The sequence below is a fragment of the Pistacia vera genome, unplaced genomic scaffold (assembly GCF_008641045.1).
Source record: "Pistacia vera cultivar Batoury unplaced genomic scaffold, PisVer_v2 Contig506, whole genome shotgun sequence".
Classification (NCBI taxonomy): Eukaryota; Viridiplantae; Streptophyta; class Magnoliopsida; order Sapindales; family Anacardiaceae; genus Pistacia; species Pistacia vera.
In genome coordinates, this window is record NW_022196342.1 from 302,461 (window position 1) to 319,136 (window position 16,676).

Consider the following 16,676-nt stretch of genomic DNA (forward strand, 5'->3'; position numbering starts at 1 on the left):
GAAAGAAAGAATAAAATCGAAAAGTATCTCCTCAAATAATAAAATAAAGAACATAGTAATAGTATTAAGAAAAAAAGGTTGCCATTGCCATTGGGTGGGTGAGAGACTCAGTTGTTAGTAAGTTAGTTCCCCAACTCTGTCCAGCTAAGCTTGGCAGTGGCAAAACCTCTAACCAAAATGCCATATGTCATCACCACCACTAAATTTGCTTAACTAAACCCACACTTTTACTGGTCAAATCACCTCTACGCTGAATATTTCCAGACTTCAAGTTACTCTTTATCAACTTAGTCATCATGACATTTCTGACCGTTTGATCAGTTTTTTATTTTTCATCAAGATATGATGCACAATTGCAGCTCATCAAACTACCAATTCGTATTTTTGGCCGTATCTAATACATTACAAACCCCACGCGTCCGTAGAGACCGTGGTATTAATCAATGAGTAATAGGTTCAGTGAAAGTCTGCTTCTAGCCTTTTACAAAATAAATATTTTGTGTCTTTTTCCTTTTTCCAAAAACCAGATATATTTTATTTTATATTATTTAACTAAGATAAAATAAAAATCTTTTATAAAATCAAAATAAGATATATTACTCTTATTCGAAATTCCTATCTAACAAAAAGAATCCAAATACAAAAAAAATACATATATTCTAAATATTTATAATTATCTTAATTATACGAATTCATTTTAATAAAAGGAGACTTTCAGACGGGCCCAAGTTATTTAAGTGAGTGTGACTGTGTGAGGTTGAATAGAACAGGGACCCACAGTCCTTCATTCTCACATGCATAATCCAAACAAGTAGCTATACATCAATTGCCAACAAACGGCCACGCGCTGAAACTGCGACTTGGGTGATTAGAAAATACGCTGTATTATGAAGAAATTACTACACTATGCAAGTAAAAAAACGTTTCACATTTATGCCAGCTCGATGGTTCTGTTTTTCACTCGGCTTTATTTTCACCTTTTGGGAGCCCCGGGTACCTAATACCTTCTCTATTACAATACAAAACCACTTCTCTCTCACTTCTCATTTCACCACAAAATCTCTCTATATCTCTCTCTCTCTCTTACATGGACTCTCACCGGAAAACCACTATTTTTGCTTTTGTACAAAACAACTATCAGAAACCACCATTCGAAATCCACATATAGAGAACAGTCAGTTTCATTCTTATCCTTCTTTGTTTTGAAATGGAAGTGTTCATTGACTATAGGTGCGTACTCTCTCTATTTTTAGTTTTTGTTTTTTCACTGAGTGATGGACGAGTCAGCTCGGAACCGACTCAAGACAAGCAAGCCCTCCTTGCATTTCTCTCAAAAACCCCACATGCCAATCGCGTGCAATGGAATGAGTCCGACTCGGCCTGCAACTGGTTCGGAGTTGAGTGCGACGCTAACCGTTCGTATGTCTACACTTTAAGGCTCCCTGCTGTTGGACTAGTGGGTCCGATTCCGCCCAACACAATAGGCAAACTGAGTCAGCTCCGAGTTCTCAGTCTCCGCTCTAATCGTCTCAACGGTGAGATCCCCTCCGATTTCTCCAATCTAACCCTCCTTCGGAGTCTCTACTTGCAAGACAACGAGTTCTCTGGTGGATTTCCTGAGAGTGTGACTGGGCTGAATCGGATAACTCGACTCGATCTCTCGTCCAACAATTTTACTGGAGCAATCCCTTTCGCCGTCAACAATTTAACCCACTTGACTGGTCTTTTTCTGGAAAATAATAATTTCTCAGGCAATCTTCCAAGCATCAATCCTGGAAATCTGTCAGCTTTCAATGTGTCTAACAACAATCTCAACGGTTCAATCCCTGCTACTCTAACCAAGTTCCCTTCATCAGCATTCACAGGAAATTTAGATCTATGTGGAGGACCATTGCAACCTTGTACCTCATTTTTTCCATCTCCAGCTCCGTCACCGTCTGTAAACCCACCGTTAATTCCGCGACACAAGAAGTCTAAGAAACTCTCAACGGCGGCCATTGTTGGTATTGCCGTCGGTTGTGCAGTATTCCTTCTTCTTTTACTGCTATTACTGGTATTTTGTCTTAAAAAACGACGACGTGAACAGCCTGGGAAGACGCCAAAACCCAGTGCAGCGGCGACGTCACGTGCGATGGCGACAGAAGCAGGAACTTCTTCATCGAAAGATGATATCACGGGTGGGTCAGCAGAGGCTGAGAGAAATAAACTTGTGTTCTTCGAAGGAGGGATTTACAGCTTTGATTTGGAGGATTTGTTGAGGGCTTCAGCTGAGGTTTTGGGTAAAGGTAGCGTGGGGACGAGTTACAAGGCAGTGCTTGAAGAAGGAACAACTGTGGTGGTTAAGAGGTTAAAAGAAGTGGCTGTTAGTAAAAGAGAGTTCGAGATGCAAATGGAAGTTTTAGGGAAGATTAAACATGACAATGTGGTTCCTTTAAGGGCCTTTTACTACTCCAAAGATGAGAAATTGCTTGTTTATGATTTCATGCCTGCCGGTAGCTTATCTGCTCTTCTTCACGGTACGATTTCAATTCCTCTGTTATTTCTTCAATATGTTTTAACTGTTGCAGTCATGGAAATTCTCTTCATAATTTATTAGTGGGTGTAAATTAGATTAATTTTTAGTGTGGGATAAGGAATATTAACTTAATTTTATGGTAATGCACGTTGGGAGATTCCTTTTTCCAGTTCCTGCTTCTGTGCAAACATTCTTAGAGTGCTAATTACGCATCACTTAATTAGCAGTTGGATGTCTGTTTTTTTTTTTTTTTTGGGTTTATTTACACATAAACCATCCATGAATATGTGCACCATGGAGCCACCGACATCATCATTGTAGTAAATCCTTTACATAACATAAAGACTTCTTGTTACTTTACTTTTAAATTATTTCACATTTCCTTATCTATATATTTCTTATGTTTCAACTTTCATAGTTTCCCAAGTGTTGCTTGCACGTTTACTAATAATCTTTATTTAATTTTATTCCAATTAGTTTTTTCGGTCAAATTACGTGGGACTGTTAACCGGAACTTCCGGTAATTCGTTTTGTAGGTAGTAGAGGTTCAGGCCGTACGCCTTTAGACTGGGACAACCGAATGAGAATAGCACTAAGTGCGGCAAGAGGCCTGGCACACCTACACGTGTCCGGAAAAGTAGTACACGGGAACATAAAATCCTCTAACATCCTGCTCCGACCCGACCATGATGCGGGGATTTCGGATTTCGGACTGAACCCGCTTTTTGGCAACACAACTCCAACCAATCGCGTGGCAGGGTATCGCGCCCCAGAAGTAGTTGAGACTCGCAAGGTTTCTTTCAAATCGGACGTGTACAGTTTCGGTGTATTGTTATTAGAGCTATTAACTGGGAAAGCGCCTAATCAAGCATCATTGGGTGAGGAAGGAATTGATTTACCTAGGTGGGTCCAGTCCGTGGTCCGTGAAGAATGGACGGCTGAGGTTTTTGATGTGGAATTGATGAGGTATCACAATATTGAGGAGGAAATGGTTCAGTTGTTGCAAATTGCGATGGCTTGTGTATCCACTGTACCTGATCAAAGACCGGCTATGCAAGAGGTGGTACGCATGATTGAAGATATGAATAGGAGTGAGACTGATGATGGGTTACGACAGTCGTCTGATGATCCTTCAAAAGGATCAGACGGTCATACACCTCCACCTGAATCACGGACCCCACCTAGGGCTATTACACCTTAAATTTAGCTATTCTTGGGGGATTAAAATGACAAAAAAAAAAAAAAAAAAAAAGTCAGTCTTGCAAAGAACGATGTGGTGGTGGGGTGTTCTCAAAAAGTGCACAGAGCGTGAGTAACATTGTTGAAGTGCGCAGCTGATTGGGAGATTAAAAGTTGCCCAAATGTGTTTCCTGGTTTTATTTTTTCTTTCCATTTTTTATTTTTAATTTTGCAATGATTTTTACAGGTGGGGAGGTTTGAATTGTTTATGAAGGGGTGAAGTGGGGAGTTCCATTCCATGAACTGATTGGAATTGGCCATTGATGGATTTAGTTTGATTTTCATTTATAATTCTTTTCCTTATAAATATAGTCTATTAGCTTTAAAATCCTCCCTGTCAGTAAACACATAGCTTTTCCTCATTTAGCCTTTTTTTCATTATTGCAGTGCACGCAAAACAAAAGCAATTGGGCGTTGAAAAAATCATCTAAAAATTCCAACCACCACTACTTGATTTCTTATTGTATAGTGCCAAAACATTTTGTTTTATTCTTCTTATTTATTGATATTTGGTTAAAGTCGGCTAGAGCGTTGAAATCACTTGATCCCCTTGCATGGTATGTCCACATGGGACTATATAAATCATCCCTACAACCGAGTTCATCATGTTTTTGTTATTTTAAATTAGTAATAACCTATCACATAATTAGAGACCGGGATCAGCGGTGTATAATTGTGCTATGTGTGGATGTGGGCTTGACTCATAGTCATAATGAAAGGTTGACACGTTTTAAAGCAAAGCATATGATTGTGAAGGGACATCTTGGGGATTTTAAGAAAAGATTTGTCCGGTTGTTGAGGCAGTGAAGTGAAGGAGCAGGGTGGGGAACAGGCTGGCCGGCTTTTCTCTTTTACATCTGACATATATAGGGGCAGTGCAGAGTCTTTTGACCCTCAGACTTGCTGTCAGACGTTGATTCACGCACCTCTCGACCCCACCTTTTTGTCTTTTTGCTTTTCCCGCATGAACCAAAATCACACCAAATTTTAATTTTAATTTCAAATTTTCAATTGAAAAATTGATTTAAAAAAATATATATTATTGATAAATTGGTTTTCTTAACTAAAATATTTCAGCATTTATTTACTTAATTGAAGTCATATAAATTTGTTTTTGTTAAATTCATGAACTAATCAACAAATCCGAAGGAATGCACCTTCCAACATCTTAATCTTATTAAATAATCAAATAAATCAAGCCTTTGAAATCTATAAATTTGATCGTATCGATCACGCTCTATTTAGTCGAGTTGGCGTGACTGTCAATCCTTAATCGAATATAATTGCAAGATAGGAGGGTTTAGACAGTTCCACGTAGAGGTGGCCCACTGCGTGTCTTAATGTGTCTATGACTCGAAAGTGTGGGTAACGCGCCGCTCTCTCGTCTTTCAGTTGTTTTGATACCATGTGCCACACCGTAAGTAAGACGCTGGCCATTCTTAGAATGCCATGTGGATAGACTAGAGTCAATGGAGGTACGTGCCTCTTTGGGCAAAACACAATTTCGTATTTTGGTGCACCGAAAGCAGACGCTATTAACACTTTTGGTCGGACTCCATTATCACTGTGTTTTCTTCCTTTGCCTTCGTCATTTTCCAGCTGGAAAATTCTTCTGCAAAGCCCCCCTCAGGTTTGGAGAAATACACGTAAACCCAACTATTTGAGAAATTCTGACTGCCCCTTGTATCTGGATTTATTCTAGTACTGACTCGAGTCTTGACCGCTATGTACAAAGAGAAATTTATATACAGTGCTATGGTTTTGCTTGACAACTTCTCTCACAATAATTTTACACTTTTCCCAAGATATTAGTGCACATTACTTTTAATCAAATAAGGGATTCAAAGACAATCAGTCAATCAAAGGAGGTATTTGAGAATTTATCCAAGTGTAAGGGGGGTAATGGGGTTTTGCCCTTTTACAAAATGCCCCAACCATCTGGAATACTTACAATATATGAAGTAAGTCTTAATTAGTTTTACTTTAATATAAATATAAATACAAAAACTATCCTTAGCTATAATGGACCCGAATGACCAATTGGTCTGTGTTCAACACTTGGAAGTGAAGTTAATCCACAGGCAAAACCCAGATGTGGAAGTGGAAGATATCACATATTGGTCAAAAGTCTAAGCTCCACCAATTATCAATTTGAAGGAGGAAGTTTTGAAACATCTAGACAAAACTAACTGCATACTCAACGACTTGAGAAAAAGGCTTTGACAAATACACAAATTGCGTCAACTATAAACCATGCTGCTAAGCAACAAAACATGTGGTTAGGTCACCAACACATTGTTCCCTCTTAAATCAATGAATCTTTACATTACCATTTACATCAAACAAACCCTCTTCATAACAAGAGAGACCATTCATTCTAATCATAGACAGATCACACAGGAAAAGGTGAGGATGTTTGAGAAAGAATTTCCTCGTTTGGCAGCTAGCTTATATAAATTATTGACCAGTCATATATATAATTTCTTTCTCTCCAATCAGCTTAAAGCAAAACCATTTGGAAAATGGCATTGGATACTTCACCATCACATTTCATTACTTCTCTCTTTCCACTCCACTCACCTAAATTTTCACTCAGCTACACTTTACTGTTATTGGTGAAAGCTTTTATCATTCCATTTAAGAATTTGATACCATTTTGTGGCTTTCACCACTTTAAGAGAAAAAAAAAAAAAAACTTACTTTTGTTTGTTTATATGGGAATCTTTAACTTGCCAAATACATTCTACAGACTATGACTGAGACACACATATATATATCTTATCACTATTTTTATACATCTCTATGACTGAGACACATATATATCTTATCACCATTTTTATACATCTCTATCTTCTTCTCCTGGTATAAGGTTTTCAGTAGTCAAATCCATGTTAGGTCTTTGGTGGGCTAGAAAGATATTCCTATCTCACTGTCTAGGCACAACCTTGATATCTGAAGAGTGATCCTCAAGCAATTGTATAATGGTCTTCAATGCAAATCAAACAAAGAGAGAAAAAGGACAATAAATATTGGCAATGAAATGTGACGTGATAACATTATACATTAATTTAAAATTTTGAGTGATACTAAAGATATTAAGTTTCTTGCCTTCAAAGTTTATTCTTTAACAAAATACCCCAGTAAACATAAACTAATCTTATATGGTTGGAGATGTGCATAATCTCGCAAGAGAAAGCCAAAGCCAAAAGGTAACATGATTAGAGGTGACTTTTTCCCCATTATTCTCATCTTTAGCATTGAATTTAGATTCCAAAACTCTTCCATGTTGGTTGCAACAGTTATGTTGAAAGAAACCTTTCTTTATTTCTAATCACCCTTATTCGATGATGTACAGGATTTAAATTTATGTAATTGGTGCTATACATCGTTATATTTATAGTTATTTATGATATTAAACAATGTGATTGGAAAAACAAAAAAGAGCAGTAATTAAATTCTTCTTTGGCAAAACTGTGATAAATGGTTTGGCCAGGAACATCTGCTTAAACTTCTCTTTAAATGAACAATCACAATCTTTTTGTTGTTAGCTTGTAGTGCACACTACACTACACTACTTGTGGTCTCTGAGGAAAAGCTTTTCTCCACATGCCATGTTGGAGACTTGACAGTGCATAGCCTGCAAAAGTAGTGATTATCTTACGTTTCCGGGAACTGAAGATATCTTTCTTTATTCTCATATGCATAACAATTATATCTTGAATAATAATCATCTTTACTGAAGTAGGTATCGGTAGCTTTCCGATGGTCAAATAATCTCCGTTGCACATCGTAAACATCAGTCTGGTTCATTAAATGTTTTCAATATCATGCTTTTATTGAGTTTTTCAAGTGTTTTGATTAAGAATTTATAGTCTTTAATAAACTTCAATGAGAACTGCTCTTCAGATATGATAGAATTTATCAGGTTCACTGATAGTGCATATACATAAGGATGAAAGGATGCTTTATTTGTTCTGAAAGAATAATCACAACCACTACCATGAAATGATTGGTCGATCCCCAGCAAGTCTTATCTGGCCTCATTATAATTATGGTTGATTTTTTCCAACTTTTAAAAAGTAACAAGATGGAGTAAATTGAGAAAAGAGAAATTTGGTTGGACATGTAGAAGATGGAATATATACTACCTATTGTACCTTTTAATAAATATAATAAAATTGAATTTTTGGTCTCCCACTTCAAAGGTTACTTCGTCTTGTCTGCTTAAAAGGGCTCACACTGTGAGATGTACAGTGTATTGACTGTGGCAGATACGGGTGATCTGTTAATATTAAGGAAGCAAGTCCACATCCTTTAGCAGATGATTTATGATTCCGGGAAGAGATTGCGGTTCTGTGAAAGCAATTTCATAGATGGCATTCTCATAGATAAAGTTCTGATGATGTTTACTAACTAACTGATAAATTATCAGGTAAGGAGCAGACCATGAAAGATAAGAAGAGATAAATGACATGCAAAATTGAGGATGTTTAAGACTTAGAGCCCATTTGTAGGAAAAATTCGTCAAGATGTTTGTCAATGTCAGCATATAATATTATCGAAGGCTGGGAAAATATTTTGAAACTTTTGTAATTTGTTTCTGTTTCTGGATGAATTCAACAACTGCAAAAAGCAAGAAGAGCAAACAAGATGGATGAACAATTGCAAAAAGCAGAACAAACAAGGATACAATATCCAGCTGCATATCATAATCAATACAAAACCGCAGCGATCCAAATAATAAAAACATCAAAATCTGAAATCTTGTTTGCCAGTGACATGAAACTGTAGCATGACTAGTCATTTAGAAAGCAATTATGAAATAAACGTAATTGCTTTTGGTTATAGCTTACCTGGGTCACAGATATAAGAATCAATTCCAAAAAATGGCAGACTGAGACATCGGCAGCTATTGAAACTCTGAAAAGAAGTGCAGATACAGGGGAGTTGCTATTCGCGTTCAACTTTATATGTACAAAACCACCTTCAATAGAGTCATGCATCTAGCTACTCAAATTGAGCTTAGATTCGCGAGGATTAGCTTATTTGTTTCTGTATGATTTTGCTGTCATTGGCTCATGACTTACTCTTTTCATCCACCCAAGTCAGGCAAATTAGATTATTCTTTTTCCTCAAACCTTGGTTCCATTTCATCTTCCAAGCAGTCAACATGGCATAAAAAAAATTTCAATTCCAAAGGAAAAGTGCCCTTGAATTGTCTGCACACCATTTTCTTTTCACTTATCATGGTTCTCTCTCGGAGCTGTCAAATAATATGAATAATATTGTGCTCAACTGGAGATAAATTCAACATTAAGATGCATTTCCATTCCCAATAAAGCCAATGTTGCATAAAGTTCCTCAGTTTTTGGATGAGATCTATCGCCTGCAACAAACGCATGAAATTCACCTCCAATTTGAATCCAGCTGCGCCCAGGAATCTTCCTTAGCCCCTTTACTTTCATTAGGTCTCTCACTTTCGAAACCTCTTCCCACCTTCCAGCAGCTGCATAGGCATTTGAAAGGGCCACATAATTTCCTGGATTGTCTGGTTCCAACTGAAATATATGTTTGGATAAGTATTCCACAAGGTCAGTCTCATGGTGCACTCCACAACTGCTAATCAGTGATCCAATTATTTTTGCATCTGGCTTGTATGGCATTGTGAGAATGACTTTAAAAGCCTCATCCAGATTACCACATCGAGAAAGAAGATTAACCACACATCCATAATGCTCCATACTTGGTTTGACATTGTGTTCAGAGACCATATTAACAAAAATCTCCAAACCCTCATTTACAAGTCCAGCATGGCTGCATGCATATAAGATATTAGTAAAGGTTATGCTATCTGGGTCTATACCTTCGTTCAGCAGACATTTGTATAATGCCAGAGCTTCTACAGCTTGACCATGCAATGCATAACCACAGATCAATGCATTATAAACAGGCAATTCCTTGCTCGGAATTATATCAAAGATCCTCTTCGCTTGATGTATATTTCCACATTTAGCATACATGTCCACCAAAGATGTTGCAATTGAAGTCAGCAAGCAAAGGTGATGTCTAGTGACATAGCCATGAATGGCTCTTCCATTCCGCAAAGATGGCACATCTATGCAAGCTGAGAGTGCAGATGTGATGCTAGGGGCACCAGGTTTAATACCAGCTTCTTGCATTTTCTGGAAAAACAGAATTGCCTCATCTCCATAACCCTTCTGAGACAGACCAGTGATAAGAGTTGTCCAAGTGATTATATTTGGTTGTACACCAGAGGACTGCATTTGCGTTAACATGTCCTTAGCCTCATTGACCCGGCCATTCCTTAGAAATCCTAGAATCACAGAATTCCATGATATAACATTAGGTGATATACCCTCCAACTGCATCTGATAGAACAACCTCAAGGTCTCACCACTCAGACCCAAGTCTGCATAAGCAGCTAGTATTGTATTCCACATCACAATATCTTTGTGAGATATGGAATTAAAAATTCTTCTTGCATCATCGATTCTCTTACATTTGGCATACATATCTAAAATACTACTCGCAACAACCACGTCACAGTCAAGATTGTTTCTAATACAATAACAGTGTGCCTCTTTACCAAGTTTTATACATCTTGTATCAGCTGCTGCAGCCAATATGGATGCTAAAGTCACACAGTCGAACTTCAGAAGTTCTGATCTCATCAAATGGCACATATTGAGTGCCTTGTGAATCTGCCCATTTTGCACGTAACAAGAAATGAGTAAATTCCATGTTACTATATCTTTCTCAATCATTCTATTGAAAACTAGCTCAGCCTCTGCAATCAGGCCAACCTTGGAATAAAAATTTATGATAGAACTACCTAAAACGTTATCTAATTCCATTCCACTTATAACTGCAACAGCATGCCCTTGCTTGCCCTCTTCAAGTGCATCTAAATTGGCTGAAGCTGATAAAAGGCTAGTCACAGAGATTCTAGTAAGCTCAACACCTTCCACTCTCATATCATAAAACACCCCAATTGCTTCCTCATTTAGCCCATTTTGGACATAACCCACAGTCATAGAATTCCAAGCGACTGCATTCCTCAGAATCATACCATCAAAAACCTTCCTAGCCTCATCCAGAACCCCACATTTTCCATACATATCTATCAAGCTACTAGCTACAAAGACACAGCCATCAAAACCCACCTTCATTACATATCCATGAACCACTCTCCCAAATCCAATCCACCCCAAAGCACCACAAGCCTTTAAAACATTAGGCACAACAAAATTATCAGGGGAAACCCCATTTTCTTGCATTTCAACAAAACCCATTATAGCCTCTTCACATGATCCCATCCTACAATTTAATCCAATAATAGCAGCCCAAGAAAATACATTTTTCACTCTTAATCTGAAAAACAAACTATTGGCAACATCCAAAACATCACATTTAGCATAGAAAACAACTAACTTTGTTGCAATATAGTCATTTCTCGAAAAGAAATCACCATGTTTGAGAATTCTAGCGTGAATTTGCTGACCAGTGTATATAGCTCGCTCGTATACACATCCCTGAAGCAGCTCACCGTAGATTTCGGGTCCAATTTGGAGATTTTCATGCTCCATTTTGGTCATGAAATCAACAGCTTCTTGGATTTGTTTTTCTTTACATAGGGATGATATATGGTGAAAGTAAGATTTGTACAAAGTTTGATAAGTGTGATCAGTTTCATGGGAATTTGAGAGACTAATTTGAGTTAATTTGAGAGATTTTTTGGGGATAGTTTGAGAGAATACGGGGTTTGGTCTTGCGGTAAAAGGAAGAGAAGCCATGCATGCTAGAGAAAGCAGAAGAGAGCAAGATAATGGCGATCATTAGCCACACATAGCGGGACTGTGTCAAGGGCATTTTTGTAATTCAAATGTACCGGATATTTTTTTGTTTTGGCGGTAATTGCAACGGTCAACGAGTCCATCAGTTTTGTTATGTGTATAATATCTTGATTGTTTTTGGGCCGAATACATCTGGACAGTCCAGTATAGTAATAGTTTAGGAGAGGCCATAACCACTTTAAAAAAACATAGAATTCGTATATATTAGATTTATTTAAATATAAGTAAGTTCTTTAATTTAAGAACTTTATTCTATAATACATAACATATATTATATTATTTTAGTTAAGGTATACAAATAGAATTTTGTTGAAACTCCTTGGTAATTTTATGAACAATAGCAAGAGTCAGTTGGAAATTTTGTATCGTTAGGATCTTTACAACAATAGCCTCTTCCTTCAGGCCAATCTCGATGGCAATCATCATCATGGTAACAATAATCTAGTCCAACAAACCCATATTCAGTTATTGGTAACTCAACCAATAATACACTTGTAAATTAATTAATTAAAACTAATTAAATCGCATGAAATTAAAATCATAGACATTGAAAGAAGGAGAAAAATGAATGGACCAACATGAGGTGGTGGTGACTACGAGGAAAATCAAGAACGCCAGCTTAGGTGAAATCTTCTCCATTTCTTCTATGTAAATTTAGTTGTATAAGAAGAACTTGCACAAAAAAATTATGTGATCTCTACTGCTTCCATAACCCTTATTTATACTGATATAATTAGCAAACTAATACAAACATAATCTTAATTAGTAGATAAGATCGTTGAAGCTACTTAGTTTTATTATAAGAGATACCATAGGAGGAAAATAAACAAACCTAATAACAAAATGATATGTTGGAGGAAGTCAAATTAAAATGAGAAAAGGTAAGGTGAGAGAAAAAGGATGGCTGGTGTGCTCATCAGTTCAGCCCATGTAAACAAGATGGCCCTCTGGCCATGGAAAACTTGCACAGAAATGATAAACAATTAAACATGTGTTGAAGACAAACAGGAGAAGTGTTCAGGAAGCAAGAAAAGAATCCCATATTATCATACTTTAACTCCCATCCATCCTCTGCCTTTCATCCATGGAAACCAATTAAGTTTTAATTTTCGGAAATATATATGTATATATATATATACACGTGATTATATTTTAATTTTATATACATAACAATGATCATGATACCATTATGTGTATTATTGATCGGCATGCTGAATCAAATTCCAGTTTGTATTGGATCAAATTCAAGGATGAAGATAATCCATTATCCATCCATAAAAGAAGTATACGGAAGATTTGATGTGGCACATACCATAATTAAAGGCAGTTGATGAGAGTTATTTGGACTCTCTTTTCCGTAAAAGAGATATCACACAACACAAAACTCTAGAGGCATAAGCTAGATGACATCTCTTAAACACTCACTCACAAATCATTCACGTTTGGCTTTCTACAACACTTAAACAATATAGTTGGAGGTAAGTGATTAAATTCCGCATAATTATATTATATACGTAATATTCCACAGTATAAACTAACACAAATACGCGCCTGTATATGTACGTATGTTTGTGTGTAGATATAATTGGTTAGCGTTGACAGTGGTTGAGATAAGAACAGGTCAATAAAGTATAGCTTTAATAATCAGAAAATTCGAGTCTTGAATGGCACTCTAAATGTAGCTTTAAAGAAGTCATGCATGAATGAGCATGATATCTTTTGATTAGAGGCCGACCAAACTGATTCTAATTCCATTCTCCACTCTAAATGGGTTCTGGTTCAGATGCTATATGCATATTTTTCACTCCATTAATAATCTTATCTTTTAGTCAAACAGCTTTTAACTTTAAATTCTATTTCAAAAGAGAAGACGATTGTTCATCATGATTCCCTTCACTTCACCAATATATTTATGATTTTTCTATTTGATTCCCTCTTAATCCACACGTTTCAATCTATATATCCAGGAACCAGTGAATATATGTATGCATGAAAAATAAAAGATAGATCAAAGAGAAGAGATAAGCATAAGCATGATGAAGTGGTAGAAAATAGAAAGTAAGAGAACAGCTAGCAAATTTTATAATGTTGGGATTGGAATCTATCGTGAATGAAAATTGAGAATTTAGTAGAATAATCAGTTTCTAATTATTCTCACGGAAAAATATTACGCCCACAAATGTTAACATCGTTGTCTTTCCGCAAAGTTTACAAGAATATTTCTTCTTAAACTCATTCACTTTATTTTTAAATTTAAATTAATCAATTCAAAGACATTTTTCCTAAATAATTCAGATTCAGAAGAATAGAATCCTTCTGTTTTTCTTTTACTTTTTTCAAAATTCACTTTATATTAAGTATCCAAAGCAAAGTATATGTTTTTTTTTGATAACCGAGAGTGTTCAGGCCAGCTTACGTGTACTTCAACTAATCCTTCAAGACCCTGAAACTATTAACCAAGTAAGAATTCTAGTGGCTACCCGTATTAGTCACCCAAAAAATGATTTAAATTCAGGACCTCTTAAATAATATATTAAACAGTTCATATCGAATTACTTAACTACCCAGAAGTGGTTAAAAGCAAAGTATATGTTGCATCAAGTATAGGTTATGTATGTATATGGGTTGATGGATTGGGATGCCTACTTGTGAATTGAATTACGAAATTAAATTCTTTACTGATGAAGACTTTATTGGGTTTAGTATCTACGCATTTAATCAACGTGAGACACTACAGGCTTTTGTATATAGATATGGGAGAGAGAATAATTGAGCTCCCAATGAAATTAAGCACAAGGCAAATGGTGGTCCTTAATTGGGGTTTAGAGGATAGTAAAAGTAGTAGATATATCATATATGTACAGTGTACACTTTTTTTTATCCCATTTCGCATAAACTAGCTAGGGTCACCACAATATTGCATAAAAAATTACAGCTTTTAGTAGATGAGTATAATTCTAATTTTATGGAACAGATGACAGTTGTTTGTTTAACAGCAAATTAAAGGCAAAAAAAAAACTATCCCTTTTACATTAATTTGAATAATATCCCCACCCAACTTTACATGTGTTTGTCATTTAAATTAATATTTTAACTCTTTGTATATAATTCTTATTAAGTTTACAGAGAGTGAGCACATAGTGTAAGAAAATTATACTATTCATGTATTTAATCAAACAATAAGAATATAATCTAGTCATAATCAACATATAAATTATATAATACATAATCAATAATTAAAGGTTATAGACAAACCTGTTTATGCCATGATTTCTGGTTCTTGAATTCCTTACAGAGGAAGCGGGAGGTTTTCTAAAAGCTACATAAAGCATAGGTCTTCATTTCCAATGACGTGCACTAAATAACGACTTACAATATGTTAAGTTGTTCTAATGCGTTTGGGAAGAGGACCTAGCCAATTTTAATATTGGTTAATTGGGTCCTCTCATTAAAGACCAAATAAACCCTGAAGCCTATTAAAGGTCTAAGCCCACACTAGTCGTCATATTACAATAAAATATATTGGACAATCTTGTAACGACCACATAAAGCTCATCTAAATATCTTATTTGAACTACACATTTATCCGATTTTAAATAAAATGCAATGAAAATTTCTAACACATAGACCCAACTCTTACATATAATGTCCTTTGTATAGACTGTAACTTTTAAAATATAATTTTTTTATTATATTGATTAGTAAACAATATTTTATAGGGATTCATTATTTATGAGCAAACGACATAATCCCACCGAAGTTTGGAGAATCCCAAGTTGGTACCCTGGTTCAATTTATCCCGTTTTGCACACCCCGTTCACTTGGTTTTAACAGCAAAAGGGTAAAAACGATATTTAGATAAATTAATATCAATAATAAGAAGCCTAGGGAAATGTTGCCAATTAAATTCAAATAATAAAAAAATAATAAAGAAGCCTAGGAATTGTTGCAAATCTGTAAAGGAAGATAAGTATGATGGTTGGAGTTATTGCAAATGTTAGGTGAAATTTTTTTTTTTTTCTCTAATACCTTTCGTTTTCTCTTCAAACGAAAATGCTTCTCTGAAAAACTACCCCAAACATTACCCACGAACCTCATCACCGTGCAACAAAATTGCAGCCATTAATCCTTCTGACCTCTTCCCATCCCATAGTCGAACTCGTAAGCCTCACACGAATCCTTGCCGCTTGGTTTTTCTGCTTTGACTCCTAAACGAAACGACAACCAAACCTAGACCCATTAACCCGAAACCATTGTACCGGTCGCGCAAACACAACCTTGGGAGGAATACACGCCATTAAACGAAGAGAAATCTCGCCGATTAGAGGAAGACGAACACGGGTAAGAAAGACGACAGTTCGACGAGATGGATGATATGACGAATGGTCTGCGGCAAGGTATATCGACAGTTTATTTACTATTTTTTGTATATTGTTGTGTGGATTTTTCTGTGGATTGGCTTTTTTGTTATGTTTTGTGGTGGTGATTGGTGTAAGGTTGTGTGGTGTGATTGTGTAGGTTGTGGTGGTGGCGTTAGGGTGGTTATTGGGTGGTGGTTGATGGATTAGTGATGCAGTTTGGTGGTTCAATGGGGTATGTTGGTGGTCGGTTGGTGACGTGATTGTAATATGGCTTTAGGTGGTTGTTGGGTGGTGGTAGGATGGTGATGGTGGTAGTATGAGGCTTTAAACTACGGTTAGGTTTTGGTGTAGTGGTGGTTTAGGATATTGGTGTTGCATGACAATGTGTATTGGTTGTTTGTTGTATATGTGATATATTGGTGGTATGTTGACAGTGGTGTTGGGTATAGGTCGTGTGGTGGTATGGTGGTGATGGTGGTATTAGGGGGCTTTAGGATTAGGGTTAAAGTTTTGGTATAGTGGGGGTTTAGGATATTGGTGTTGCATGGCATTGTTAGTGTTGGTGATGGTGTGTGTATGGTGGTATAGTGGTGGTAGAGTTGATGGTGGCGTTAGGGTGATTTTTGGTATATAGGCTAGAAACCAGTAACTGTCTTAAATGCTGCCTAGCAGTGGTTGACGACATCT

The 16,676-nt window shown here is 36.4% G+C and overlaps 2 protein-coding genes across 2 annotated transcripts; one reads left to right on the forward strand and one right to left on the reverse strand.

The window, feature by feature from the left end:
- The first annotated feature begins 1,024 nt into the window (after positions 1-1,024).
- Positions 1,025-3,777, forward strand: LOC116105857 (probable inactive receptor kinase At2g26730). The gene is made up of 2 exons (XM_031392252.1): positions 1,025-2,516; positions 3,052-3,777. The coding sequence occupies exons 1-2, from the start codon at positions 1,208-1,210 to the stop codon at positions 3,714-3,716; spliced, it is 1,974 nt and encodes a 657-aa protein (XP_031248112.1). The 5' UTR covers positions 1,025-1,207; the 3' UTR covers positions 3,717-3,777.
- A 4,628-nt stretch (positions 3,778-8,405) lies between these two features.
- Positions 8,406-11,571, reverse strand: LOC116105835 (pentatricopeptide repeat-containing protein At5g55740, chloroplastic). Its single transcript, XM_031392236.1, has one exon. It carries the CDS (start codon positions 11,566-11,568, stop codon positions 9,046-9,048), a length of 2,523 nt encoding a protein of 840 aa, XP_031248096.1. The 5' UTR covers positions 11,569-11,571; the 3' UTR covers positions 8,406-9,045.
- Positions 11,572-16,676: the final 5,105 nt, after the last annotated feature.